The sequence below is a fragment of the Hemibagrus wyckioides genome, linkage group LG10, assembly GCF_019097595.1.
Source record: "Hemibagrus wyckioides isolate EC202008001 linkage group LG10, SWU_Hwy_1.0, whole genome shotgun sequence".
In the NCBI taxonomy this organism is placed as follows: Eukaryota; Metazoa; Chordata; class Actinopteri; order Siluriformes; family Bagridae; genus Hemibagrus; species Hemibagrus wyckioides.
Window position 1 is genome coordinate 4,944,276 of NC_080719.1, and position 14,077 is coordinate 4,958,352.

Consider the following 14,077-nt stretch of genomic DNA (forward strand, 5'->3'; position numbering starts at 1 on the left):
GTACGCATCCTCTTTAATTCATCCAGGTGTATTAACTTGTCACACAAGCTGTCTAAATATGCAATGTTTAGTATCTTAGTGCTCTTCTTTTAGTGATCCTTTGTAGAGCACAGCACTCGCATCAAATTGATTCGACTCGGAAACTGCAGGAAGTCAAACAAACACGCTGTGTTTTTAGGGTTGCAGCAATTTTTTTTTTGTAGAGCTACGAAACTGTGCCAAAGGAAGAAACAACTGTAAAGCGCAGCAGAAATGTCATGGGGCCAATAAACAACTGCAAAACCTTTAAATAAAATAGTTATTTAATCTACGCATTTATTTAACAGCGACCCTGTTTTCATCTCCGACATTTGAATGGCCAATGAATGAAAGGGTTTTATGAGGAGTTATTCAGCCCTACATGCGCCTCAAACAATCTTTTCCTTCCTGTATAGTTTGTTTGTTAAAATTGTGTATAGCCAAACCAAACATGTTCCAAACTATTTTGGCTTTATTTCTGATCTTTTCCGTGGCTGGGAGCCAAGAGAGCAGAACTGGGTGTGTTCTCAGGGTGGGTGGGACTTCATACTCTCTCTCCTGTCAATCACAGAGACACTAGCCAATCACAGGTGTCTATGATTTAATGCATGCAGAATTGGACAGAAAGGATGCAGAGTTTGGAACAACTTGGGGGACAAAATGGGGGGCCAATTATTATTATTTTTTAAATCGTGAATTGTAACGGCTAATAGATATGAAAGCACACTCTTAGTTAATCAAGAAGCCCAAGCTTGAGCTAAACCAAACGAACGCAGGAATATATGCATGGTTTTACTCTAATTAGAACAAATTACATTATGCTAATTGCTCAATCTTCACTTTGCATTTAACGGACTCGTATTCTATTAGCTTCAGACATGTTTGTATTATTCATGAGCTGTTTTAAAATCATAAATAAATTGTCATAGTGTGCCTCTCTTTTCCGCTTTTGCCTCTCGCGCTTGCTAGCGACTGACTCCTCTGACTAATTAATATTCATAAAGCAGACCCCCGCTGCTCGATAATATTCATTAGGTTGCTAATAGCCGTCTTAACGAACGGAAGAAGCAGCGGGCATGTCACCACACGCAGATGTCTTAATTGAACCCGATGTTTTGTAACCTGCGCAGAAATGTGCCAGTTCATTGTCAGTGAAATAAATCAGCTGCTTGGATACAGTCGCAGCGACGTGTGTGTTTTTCTGAGCCGTGTGCTCTGTGGGAAGCTAGGAAGCAGTTAGTGGTTTGATGGGGAAAAAAAATACCTCGATGTTATGAAATGGAAGAAAACAGAAACGTCTCATTTCTTGTCAATAGTCATTTTGAATACTTTTTATTTTTTTCCACCGATGCTAACTATAGAGCTGCGTATATCATAACAGGTCTTGTATTAAAAAGTGCACTGAAAATAGCACACCATGGGCTGCTGCGTTATATAATGGTAGGTATGTGGTTGGAGACCACATGTGTGTGTGTGTGTGTGTTGATTGGCCCGCGTGGACCGTAGCGAGCTATTAAATCAAGTCTCTTGTGTGAAGTAGATAAAGTCCGTGGTTGGTAATGGTGTGCAAAAATAGAGCTCGTGTCACCACGTAAATGAAGAAACCACAGCAGGGATAGATTTTCACATTTTCTGAGTTGCTGTAACTCCTCGTCCTACCGGACGTCCGCATTAGCAAGCAACAAGATACTCACAAGACTTAGTTTGTCTCATTCAGTTCCACAGAGAAACGGTAGAAGCCAGAATGTAAAGTGGATGTGAATCCTGTTTATATCTGTTTAAGTTGGATTTAACCCATTTTTTTAACTACAACACTGGCGCACCGATTACCAACACAATGAAAACTCGACGTATCAGGACATTTTTGTGTGAAGAAATAAAGAAATGAATGATTTTCTGGCTGTGAGTCTGATCTAAAATGAGTCAGGACTCTGTTGGCTTTCAGTGTTTTAGACGTGTGTTTTTCCCTCTGTTGGATGACCTTAATAAAATTAGATAAAATTTTAGCTGGTTATGAACAAGCACTTGGACCATCTCAGAGAGCAGAAATGGGTTTGATATTAACATTTACTTTAAACGTTTTTGTTTTCTTTGTTTTCTTATTTAACTTTTCTATGAATATATTGCCCCAATAGGCTCTCTATATGTCTCTATATATGTTTAATGAAAGGATGATATAATGTCAAATGTTAATGAGAGCACAATGGCTGGTAGGAAGTAAAGTTGTGAGAAGGGAACTGAAAAAACAACATTCAACATTTCATACCTATTTGGCGAAGTGGTGAGAAAATCTGTATCGCAAACATACACTATATTGGCAATAGTTTTGGGACACCCCTCCAAATCATTGAATTCAGGGGTTGGGCTCGGCTCCTTAGTTCCAGTGAAATTAACTCTTAATGCTTCAGCTTACCAAGACATTTTGGACAATTTCATGCTCCCAACTTTGTGGGAACAGTTTGGGGATGACCCCTTCCTGTTCCAACATGACTGCTCACCAGTGCACAAAGCAAGATCCATAAAGACATGGATGAGTGAGTTTGGTGTGGAGGAACTTGACTGGCCTGCACAGAGTCCTGACCTCAACCTGATAGAAGACATTTGGGATGAATTAGAGCGGAGACTGCGAGCCAGACCTTCTCATCCAACATCAGTGCCTGACCTCACAAATATGCTTCTATGGGAACGGTCAAAAATTCCCATAAACACACTCCTAAACCTTGTGGAAAGCCTTCCCAGAAGAGTTGAAGCTGTTATAGCTGCAAAGGGTGGAACAACTCCATATTATATTCATGTGCATGTAAAGGCAGACGTCCCAAAACTTTTGGCAATATAGTGTACATGCTGTACAAAATGAACTGTCACATGTTATTGGTTATAGTAAAACAAAAAAAAAATTAGTGCATAGTTATTTATTACTGTTTGAACAATGAAAGCTTGATACATTAAAAACTACATTATGGAAACTTCCAGCAATTTCGCTGCTCTTCATCTGCTATTACACACTTAAAGAATTCTCCATCTCATTTTTTTCCTCATCGTATTTTCCTCGAGAGCCCTTGGGGGATGAAGAGACGTCTCGTTGAATCGACCCACTTCATCCATCAGAATAATTCGCCGGTGTAGGAGCAAATTGACTTAAGAGAAAGTGTAGCATGTGAGCGCTAAACCTGTCATTTCATTAACTTAACCAGCTTGTTTCTTGTAGAAAGCCGCCGTTTTTGATCCTCCGGCTCTTAAAGTGCAGGTATTTACACGACCGAAAAAGGTGCCAAAGATGCCTTTGTGCAACAGTGATTTAAGCCACTGTGCACATTTACATAAGCCGTGCCTGTGCGCCTCTGTGCTGCCAAACTGGCGCGGATTTATGCTGAGGATGAGCAGTAACCATTTTTAACGAGCTGAAAAATGCACTAGCAGCTGAAGGTCGAGGTGTTTATAATAAGATATACAGTAGATCTCGCCGTCGTCTGACTCTTCTGTTCCTAGCCGGGAGCCATGTCTCCTTTCTGTTGCTTGTGTTGTCGTTTTCCAAAAAAACACTGAAAGGCTCATTTCAGTGCTCTAAATCTGTCTTTCCTGACTGATGCTCCCTTCACTTCTGAAGGATGATAATCACTTTTTCTCTTTTGGGTTCCTGCTTGTCTTTCCTCCACCGTTTAGTCTGCCTCTGTTTGATTCTTGTCCTTCTTTGATTGAAACATCTATAATTTTGTGTTTTACCATATTCTCATCTTTTTCCTCCCTCTCTCTCTCTCTCTCTCTCTCTCTCTAATTCTCCCTCTTTCTTGTTCTTGCTCTCCCATGCTCTGCTTCTGACTCTTCTCTCTCTCTCTCTCTCTCTCTCTCTCTCTCTCGCTCTCTCTTTTTTTCTTGGACTCTCCCTCTTTCTCATTCTTGCTCTCTCATGCTCTCCTTCTGACTCTTTTCTTTCTCTATCTGACTTCTCCCTCTCTCTCTCTCTCTCTCTCTCTCTCTCTGCAGCGTGTCCAAGCAGCATGCAGTCATCCCCAGCCAGGTCTTTGAGCTGGAGGACGGTACGAGCAGCTACAAAGACTTTGCCATGACTCGCAACAACCGCTTCACCAGCGCTGGGCAGGCGTCCAAAAACATCATCCAGCCTCCTTCATGTGTGCTGCACTTCTACAATGTCCCTCCCTCCATCTCTGAGGACGACCTGCAGAGGGTTAGTGTGTTTGGACAAGAGGACAGAACATAGGCAGCGATGTTATTAAAGAGAGCCGAGCCGAGCCGAGTCGAGCAGAGCCGCCATCAGTGCAGTTGTTAGCCGTGAACGTCCACCCACACTGAGTCCCTGTCACCTGCTGCTGTCAGAACTCGCCTTCTGTTAAGCTCTGATAACATTTTGCACCGTGATAACCATGATAAATAAATCCCCTTCCATAAATATAGAAGATTTTAGTGTGTTTAAATAATGAATAGTGGTGCGATGAAGCTGGCGTGCCTCTTACCAATCTGAAATTTATTTTCAATTCAATTTCATTTATTTGCATAGCGCTTTCAACAATGGAGGTTTGTTTCAAAGCAGCTTTACAGAAATATAGAAACATAGAATATAAAGTTTTAACTTTTTATCTCTAATGAGCAAGCCTGATGCAATGGTGACGAGGAAAAACTCCCTGATATGATGATGAGAAAGAAATCTTAAGAGGGACAGAAGGCTCAGAAGAGGACCCTCATCCTCATTTGGTTGACAATGGACAGTAAATAATGTAAATGTAAATAATAACAGTTTATAGTCGCATGGAATTGTGCAACCAAAAGCAACTAATAGGTTAGCGTAGTTTCTGAGTTCATTATATACTAAAGACTACTTCATTCCTGCTGAAGTCTTTAAACAACAAGGATATCAGTCCTGTGTGTTGATTAATGCCAGTTTACATTGTCATGTTGCTAGAAATTGAGTCATGAGTGTCGTGAGCCAGTGTCGGAACTCATGGACATCACATCTAGAAAGGATTTCCTGTTGCCAGCACTTTTTTTGTTGACATATTAATAAGTGACACGTCATGCTTTAAAGGACGTGGAGATGGCTTCGGTCTGCTGTTGCCCTGGTCAGTTTTGAGCTCGGGTTTCCGTCATTGAACATTTTTATGGCTTCAGCAGGAAGGAATTTGTGTTAAAATTAGAATGAATTCAGAAATCACGCTGATGCTCAAAAGCTTCTGGTTACACAGTTGCACTTGTTTATACAGTGTACATTTATAGAAGGGAAAACTCTCCGGTGTCACCCAGATGAGGTGGGGTTTCCTTTGGAGTCTGGTTTTTCTCTCAAGGTTTCTTCCGCTTATCGTCTCAGGTGGCTTTTCCTCTCCGTCATCACCTCTGGTTTGCTCATTAGCGGTAAATAGAAATCCTTTTATAGTTACGTTTAATGCTATGGGACATCAAATCATTCCATCAACAGTGTAACTTTATTTCTCTGGTTTGAAGGGAATAAAACACAAACTACAGTTGCTGAAAAACCAGAACATGCTAAATCCTGTTCTGAAGACTTTCCCATGTTCCTAAGTTACCGAGCAGTGACACTGGAGACTCCTTCTCTGTAAAAGTTAAATAAACAAACAGAAAAAGCCATTCTATTTAACCATTTTTTAATGCCCATTATACAAATACTATTGATGTTACTATGGAAACTGTGACATTTTTCCAATTGGATGTGCTTTAATATAAAATTATGAATAATCCAGTCATAGCTGCTGTCGTAGAAAATGAATCATGTATCAGTGAACTTACTAAAAGACTTTTGCTCAAGCTCAGAATCATTTTATTGGCCGAGCTCGCACGCGCAAACGACTTCAACAGAAGGAAATGTACTCAATTTGTAGCAGTCTGTCATCATAAAAAATGTTGAAGCTTTGTTCGTAGTAACAGTCCTACATTCAGTGTCTTCTTGATCTTTTCCAGTTATGCACAGAACAGGACGTGCCGGGCTTCATCAAGTATAAAGTGTTTGATGCCAAACGTAAGTCCTTTTGTTTTGCTTGTTTATGTCTGTTTTCCGTGTTTGTAATGTCTGAGCGTCTGTTTTTACTCGGTGCAAAGCCTTAAGTCCTAAAAATACAGATTTCTACTCCGTGGATGAGCCAAGTGTCCTTTTTAAATCCTATCATCCAGCTTAAAGATAAATACGGTGTAAAAAAATATAGCTGCTCTCTGTTACTCGAGAGCAAAAAAAAGGAAGCTAAGAAACACTGCCATGCTGATATATTGCCAGACTCGCTTTCTATTTGATTAGGAAGCAAGATAATATTAATAGTAGTGTTAAATAAATAGTGTACATATTGCATAGTCATGTCATATCAGCATGCCTAGTATAAACATCATGGTCTGAAGGAAAAGAAATCTGGAATGTCATCCATCATCTGGTAATTAATGATAAAACAGATATACGGAGAGTTTATTGTAAGCACCCTGCTGGAGAATATTGCTGTTCCTCATATAAGGTGATTAGATGTAAGCGGAAATAACTCCATGTATGATCCTGATGGTTGGAGTCTCACCACTTGGAAACCTCTTGCTGTTGCTGATGATGGTCCACATGGACAGAATAAAGAGACTGAGATTATTGTGGACGGTATTACTCAGAAACCGTGAAGACGGCTTAGGACTGCACTTGACATGAACAGTTTCGCTGGAATACCTTTAGGATTTCAATTGCTATTGCGATTCATCTTCATGCCCTACTTCTGATGGAGTCTCATCATTCGGACGCTCGATGGTGCTGAAGATGGCCAGCATGGACAGCTTAGTGATACATAAGGTTACTGTGGGGAATACCACTCAGAAACCGTGAAGCAGGTTTTGGACTGTAGTTGATATGAACAGGTTTGCTATGATAGCTTTAGGCTTTTGCACTCAATGAGCACTTCAACAAGACAGGCTTCATGTTAAACCTAGGAGGAATTTCCTGGTTATACAATTGCTCTGACCATATAGTACATGGTTCTAGAAGGGCAATGATTTATAATTGCACTCTCCGGTGTCACCCAGATGAGGATGGGTTTCCTTTAGAGTCTGGATCCTCTCAAGGTTCCTTCCTCATATCATCTCAGGGAGTTTTTCCTCACCATCGTCACAAGTTGAGACGCTTTTACAGCTAGTATACAGCTAGTGAAGTTCCTCCAGGATCATGGTGCTACATAAAACCCAGAACTACAAGAGACAACACAGAACTAAGTACACTACACATACTATATAAAGTACAGTCAGGACAGGGTAGGTGACAAGGAACAGTGTAGCGCAGGGCATGAGGATGAGCTTCCCTTTGGAGTCTGGTTCCTCTCAGGGTTTCTTCCTCATATAGTCTCAGGGAGTTTTTCTCGCCACCATCACCTGTGGCTTTTTCATTAGGGATAAATATAAATTTTTACTTTTATTTAGAATTTTTATATTTCTATAAACTTATGGCCTCCTGTTGGTCCAGTGGCTGGATCCTGCGCTCTCATTGCCGTGGCTCGGGTTCGATTCCCGGGCAGGAAGCTCACCCAGTCATTGAAGAGTTAACTCTCAGTGCTGGTCCCAAGCCCGGATAAAATGGGAGGGTTGCGTCAGGAAGAGCATCCGGAGTAAAACCTGTGCCAAATCGAAACATGCGGACCAAATGATCCGCTGTGGCGACCCTGACCAGGGAGCAGACGAAACAACAACAACGTATTTCTAAAAACCTGCTTTGTGATAATTGTTAAAAGGGATTACAAATAAAATTGAATTGAATTAAATGGTAAAATGCTGTGGAGGTTAAAATAAAACAGTTGGCTTGCTCGTTAGGGACAAATTTATGTCCTGAATTTCTTTAAATCCACTTTGTGACAATGTCCTTTTGTTAAACAAGCGGAACTGAATTGAATATGATAGTTGATGTGATCTGTATATCTTGTGTGTTTACAGCGAGTTCCAAAACCATCTCCGGCCTCCTGGAATTTGACAGCAAAACCCACGCAGTGGAAGTATTGACAGTACTGAATCATTACCAGATCAGAATACCCAGTGAGTATACCTACCTCCTTCATTTCCTCTCGTCTTTTACCTTTGAACAAAATGTACCACTTTATTCCGAGCTCATGTGAGTGGGTATTGTGAATGCTAGTGTTATCCTTTTGTACTTTTTTATTCTTTTAAGTGTTAGCAGCTAAACTTTTAGCCTACAGAATCATTTCTATATATCATCCTAATACTTTTGTTGAAAATACATTTTAATTTTGTTTAATTGAACTTCTTTAATGAGAATTTTTAAAAATCACATGGATTCCTAATTTGAACATGATTAGCTAATTTTCTGAGGTAAAATGTTCCACAATCCATAATAAAAGGTAACCACAGTGTGCTAACTAACAAATCACATTTTATCCAGTAAATAACACAATTATCGAGTAAATTCAGGTAGCTCTTATAGAACCAGCTAAAACAGCTGTGAAGCTTATATTTAATGCTAACCTATGTAAGTTAGCCATGCTAAAGATAAAGGATTGCTAACAGAAAGTTAGATAAATATCGCTAAATCTGAGCTTAATTTATCTTCATATTACTGTTGTTTGCTTGTTGTTTACATTAACCTTGAATTGAACTTCATCATCATTATAAATACATATTTAGCAGCACCGAAGCTTTCGTTCATGTGCTACAAATAGAGCTATCTGTTTTTTCAATAACTTTCTTTTTCATGTTTTATTTGTAATCCAAGCCAAACTCTACTGACAGTGTGATTTTTAGAACAGGAGTGTTAAAACGAGCTAAAAGTCGGTGGTGTAGAGAACCGGAAAGCACCAGACGTTTGGATTAAACAATTTACTAGAGTCGGTAATTTGGATTTGATAGTCGTACTTAACCATGCACGGGCACACACACACACACACACACACACACACCTCTTAACAGTTTTTTTGTGTGATGTGCATCGTCCTGTGCAATTAATCTTGCTCTGGTGAATGTAACATGGCTCTGTGTAATCGAGTCACAGCAGGCGTTTTCCTTTTGAGCCGAGGACAGAGCAAACACATGTCTGTCTGCGCTTTTGTACACCGACAATTTATATCAATCTTCCAAAACCGCTTATTTGTTTGTGGCCAATTATCATTTTGTAAAATAAGGAACATCTCATGTTAAAGGCCTGAGAGTGGAAAAGACATCCTTAGTATTCTTGTGTGCTTTTTTCACATCTTGTGGATTATAATGGATTATTTACTTGTTTAATTCAACTTCTTAGGATGCTTCACATTTATCACGTCATATTTTGCCTAAACCAACTGATGCGAATATATTTATTCTAGGAGAAAATTTATAATATAATAAAGCATCAAAGTTTATATCTATTTACCGTTTTTAAATAATACCCTAATAATATATATATATATATATACATTTACATTTTATATATTATATATATTATTTGGGTATTAAACGGTAAATAGGTATAAAGTTTGATGCTTTCTGTATGATGTTTATTTAAAATTTATTGAAGGAGTCTCTAGCGCCAGTGCTAAGCTTATCTCATGGACTTTCCGCAATATTAAATGTACACTTAAGTATGGTCAAAAGTATGTGAACACCTGACTATCATATCTCCTGGTGTAGAGGTGGCTCAAGTGGTCTGAGTTGTTGATTGGAGGATCGGGGTTCAAGCCGCAGCACCATCAAGCTGCCACTGTTGGGCAATTGAGCAAGACCTTTAACCCTCTCTGCTCCAGGGGCACTGTATCATAGCTGCTCTGCGCTCTGGAAAGGAATTCCACTGTGTTGTATTACATGTGTGGCGATAAAGAAGGCATCTTCTTTCTTAAGGTTTTTTTTTTTTTTTTTAAATCCCAGTCCAGATATCAAATCAGATTCAGATTTTAAAAATGTAGTCCCTCTTTGCTGTAGGGATGTGTTAGCTTTGTGGTTAAGGTGTTGGACTATTGATCGGAAGGTTGTGAGTTTGAATCCCTGGTCCAGCTGCCGTTGCTGGGCTTCTGAGGAAGACCCTTAATTGCTCAGTTGTCTAAAATGAGATGAATTGTAAGTCGCTCTGGATAAGGGTAATGTAAATGTGATAATAAGCTCCACTCTTCTGGAAAGGCTTTTCACTTGATGTTGGAGTATGGCTGTGGGGATTTGTGTTCATTCAGCTACAAGAGCATGAGTGAGATCAGACTGGGATGTTGAGGAGACTCCAGTTCCAGTTCATCCCAAAGTGTTGAGTTAGAGTTCTCAGTGCAGGATGCTGCATTTCTTCCACTCCAACCTTAGCCTCCACACTGTGTCATGCTGGAACGGTTTGAGCTTGTTCCAGTGAAGAGAAATCTTAAAGCAGCATTGTACAAAGACATTCGGTACAATTGTGTGCTTCCAACTATGTGGCTGAAATCTGAAGAAGAGCTACATGGGTGTGATGGTCAGGTGTCCACATACTTTTGGCCATATAGCATAGCAATAGTCTAATAAAACGTATAATGTGTTGTTCTTTAAAAATAATTTTAATAACTTAAAATTATTATCATTCTCAAATGTGATGTAAAAGGGAAAAAAAACACAATCATCATTTTTCTCGTTCTTTAAATTAGGAAAAGATCATTTCTCCAAATGAGTCATAATATCGTAAAATGTTTTTCTTTAATATCTCAGTAAAAATTATGTCCTTCTTGTGAGATAATCATAATCTTTGATAAGACTGGTAAGAAAAATGTCCAAGAAATCTAAAAAGAGCAGTCCAGATTAGTGCAAGTGGGCGGAGCTAGCAGGGGCTTGCTATCCTGATTGCATTTTTCATTCACGTTCATATAAATCATTCAACGTGACATTTTTCATAGAAATTTCCCTCTCATCACATCCTATTAGCCAGAGCTGTAAATTTAATCCGAAAGTGTGATTAGGTTTCTCTTCACCTCCACAGATGGATCCAACCCTTACACCCTGAAGCTGTGCTTCTCCACCTCCTCCCACCTCTGAACCGGAGCCGAAGACGCACTCTTCACACCATCGCGCTGTTTACACTGGATGGAGACGACGGGAAGAGAAAGCTACAAGAGCGTGAGAGACGGAGAGCGAAGTGAGAGGGATGACAAACACAGTCGTGTCCCTTAGCATGAGGACTTCAAGCGCAAAACACTCAAGAATCGTTTCCTCTTTTTTTTTTAAAGACTTTAAAATTTTCTCATCACAATCTGGTATAACCAGAAACTGACCGACTTTATGCTAATGATGTCATTTCACTGAAACTGAATTTCCCATGGGCAAAAAAAACAAAACAAAACAAAAAAAAAGAAAGGGAACATGGATGACTTTTTAATTGGTGTGTTTTCGTCTTTATCTCTTCTTCGAAATGGTTTAAACAAACTGTGTGCTGCAAAGAACACACAAGGTACGAAGACGTTAACGTGCAAATTGCTGTTATGCTGACGATACTGATGTGGAGAATAGATGTAAAAGAGTGTAACGAGAAGTGTGTGTGTGTGTTGATAGAGAAAGAGACATAGAGGTATCTGGCAAACAAGGAATCTGTTTATAGGCTGTAATTTAGATTCTTCTGTAATATTGTTGTGTATAGATGCCAAGGCATGAAGAATTTTGAGAATTACTGGCACACAAGGTGGCCTTACAAGCCTTTAGGTTGAGGTTTAAGCAAAAATGTTTAGCTGTGTTACTAGTTTTGCTAGTCGGGATCATGCGCTGAAGGCTTTATTAGATTTAGGCCCCTGAGAGTCTGTGCTTTAACGAGTGATTAGAATAATATTCCTGAAATGATGGCAGTGGTTTGTTTGGCACGCTGCTGCTCCACAGCTAGACTCGAGAATCTGAAAACCAGCTCAAAAATACGTGGGAATTTGCAAATTTACCCATCAAAACGAGGCGCCTCTTCTAAATAAATTCTTTTGAAAATGGCACATCACAGTACAAAAATTGTAAAAATCTGAAGATTTGAATCTAGCTTTGGATCACAGTCTGTCAGACCCAATACAGAGATCACGTGTGCAGTATTCTCAGTTTATTCTCACTCGTCCATGTGTATAATTGGCACTTCACACCATCTGCGGTTCACTGTGAGCATGTCCAGCCATTAAACACATTTGCCAGTTGACTTGTGTGTCATGTATTACGCTTTATATTCCACACAGCTCTTGTGTTCCCAGCTCTGATTGGTCAGAGAAAAACAATTAAACGAAACACAGTGGCTCTGCAAGGCTGCGAGGTAAATCCCAGGTTCATATCAATGCACTCACTGTAGTGTGTTATTGTTAACGTAGTAATATATACTCATGTTTCTTTCTCTACAGTCCATTTTAAAACAAAACGCCATTTTATAAACGTTTGATAAGATTAAAATGAGGCCATATGGAAATGTCAGAATTTTGACTTCATAACTCATCATTTAATATTTTAAAAATTAAGACTTAATATATTATTTCTTCAAAATACTATGCGATTATTTTACCTTAAGATATTGTTATTTTTTATAACCTTTTTTCAATAATTTACTTGCCATAACAAAATAGCTTTTGAAGTTATTAGATATTAAGTCAAAATTTAAAATAAACTGCATATTAAGTCAAAATATACTAACACCAATCAGGCATAATATTATGAACACTGACAGGTGAAGTGAATAACACTGATGATCTCCTCATCATGGCACCTGTTAGTGGGTGGGATATATTACGCAGCAAGTGAATATTTAGTCCACAAAGTTGATGTTAGAAGCAGGAAAAATGGACAAGTGTAAGGATTTGAGCGAGTTTGATGAAGGGCCAAATTGTGATGGCTAGACCACTGGATCAGAGCATCTCCAAAACTGCAGCTCTTGTGGGGTGTTCCCCGTCGTCAGTATCTATCAAAAGTGGTCCAAGGAAGGAACAGTGGTGAACCGGTGACAGGGTCATGGGTGGTCAAGGCTCACTGATGGACGTGGGGAGCGAAGGCTGGCCCGTGTGATCCGATCCAACAGACGAGCTACTGTTGCTCAAATCGCTGAAGAACTTAATGCTGGTTCTGATAGAAAGGTGTCAGAATACACAGTGCATGCTTTAGAAAAAATGAATTCTCTAAAACTAAGTATGTGGTTAAAATTAGTATTTGATTATGCTAATATTCTATCCAGATTATTTTCAAACTAGTTTTAAAACTCCAGTTTATAGATAAGAATTAATCGATTTTACGAATGATATATTTTTAATAAGTCTTTGTTGCCTGTATGTTAAATAACATGAATGTGAATTTTATATTAGAGTCTATAATAGAACTAAAATCATTCTCTGGCTATAATTCTGTCTTGTGTGACTTGGATGTATTACATAGAGTATGCACTCTCCTCACATCATTATTTTAACAAAAGAGAGAGAGAGAGAGAGAGAGAGAGAGAGAGAGAGAGAGAGAGAGAGAGAGAGAGAGAGAGAGAGAGAGAGAGAGAGAGAGAGAGAGAGCACAGTGTGGAGCGATCACAGCGGTCAGCTCAGGAAATTAAGCTCTCTGCAGGTCCATCTGGTTCAGCGAAGCCCAGCAGCAGCAGGAGACCGCCTTCATTGTTTCGTCTTTTCCTTCACACCTCCTCTCAGGCTTTCTGGCTCTATCTCAATCTCGAAACCCTTTCTCTCACTTCTTTATCACTAGTTATCTGCTTTTTCTGCTTTTTAAATACCACCATAAATTAATATTATGAGGAATGGAAAACTCTGGGGTACTCCCATCAAGATTTCTATAAAAGTTTACATACAAGTGTATATTTTAAAAAGAACTCATTTTCAGAGGGGAAAAAAGGCAGATTTATTTCCTTGTTTATTCTGTAGCAAATTTTTTAGCAGGTCTGAAGTTTGTTAACACTTTGGTAGAATTTGCCAAGGAGGCTTTACATAGTGACATCCTTTTCTCTCTGATGTGAAAGCATGAGACGAGCGGTGATTAAAGCTGCGCTGTATTTATCCTGTCATGGTTGTTGACAGCTCAAATATGCAAATAAGAAGACAGGGTTTAGGAATGTACTGTGCGAAACGTCAGATTATGAAGAGCCAGGATTAACTGTTAAGTATTTTGAGAGCAGTGTGAAATGTCAGACAAGATATCCCAGGAT

The 14,077-nt window shown here is 39.2% G+C and overlaps 1 protein-coding gene across 1 annotated transcript in view; it reads left to right on the top strand.

Moving 5' to 3' along the window:
- Nucleotides 1-12,094, top strand: part of LOC131360499 (heterogeneous nuclear ribonucleoprotein L-like) — an 80,486-nt gene extending 68,392 nt beyond the window's left edge. The window contains exons 10-13 of the mRNA XM_058401030.1: nt 4,003-4,204; nt 5,947-6,004; nt 7,930-8,028; nt 10,910-12,094. Of these exons, the coding sequence (XP_058257013.1) occupies nt 4,003-4,204; nt 5,947-6,004; nt 7,930-8,028; nt 10,910-10,965 (415 nt within the window). The 3' untranslated portion in view covers nt 10,966-12,094. The remainder of the gene's footprint in view (nt 1-4,002; nt 4,205-5,946; nt 6,005-7,929; nt 8,029-10,909) is intronic.
- The last annotated feature ends 1,983 nt before the right edge of the window (nt 12,095-14,077 follow it).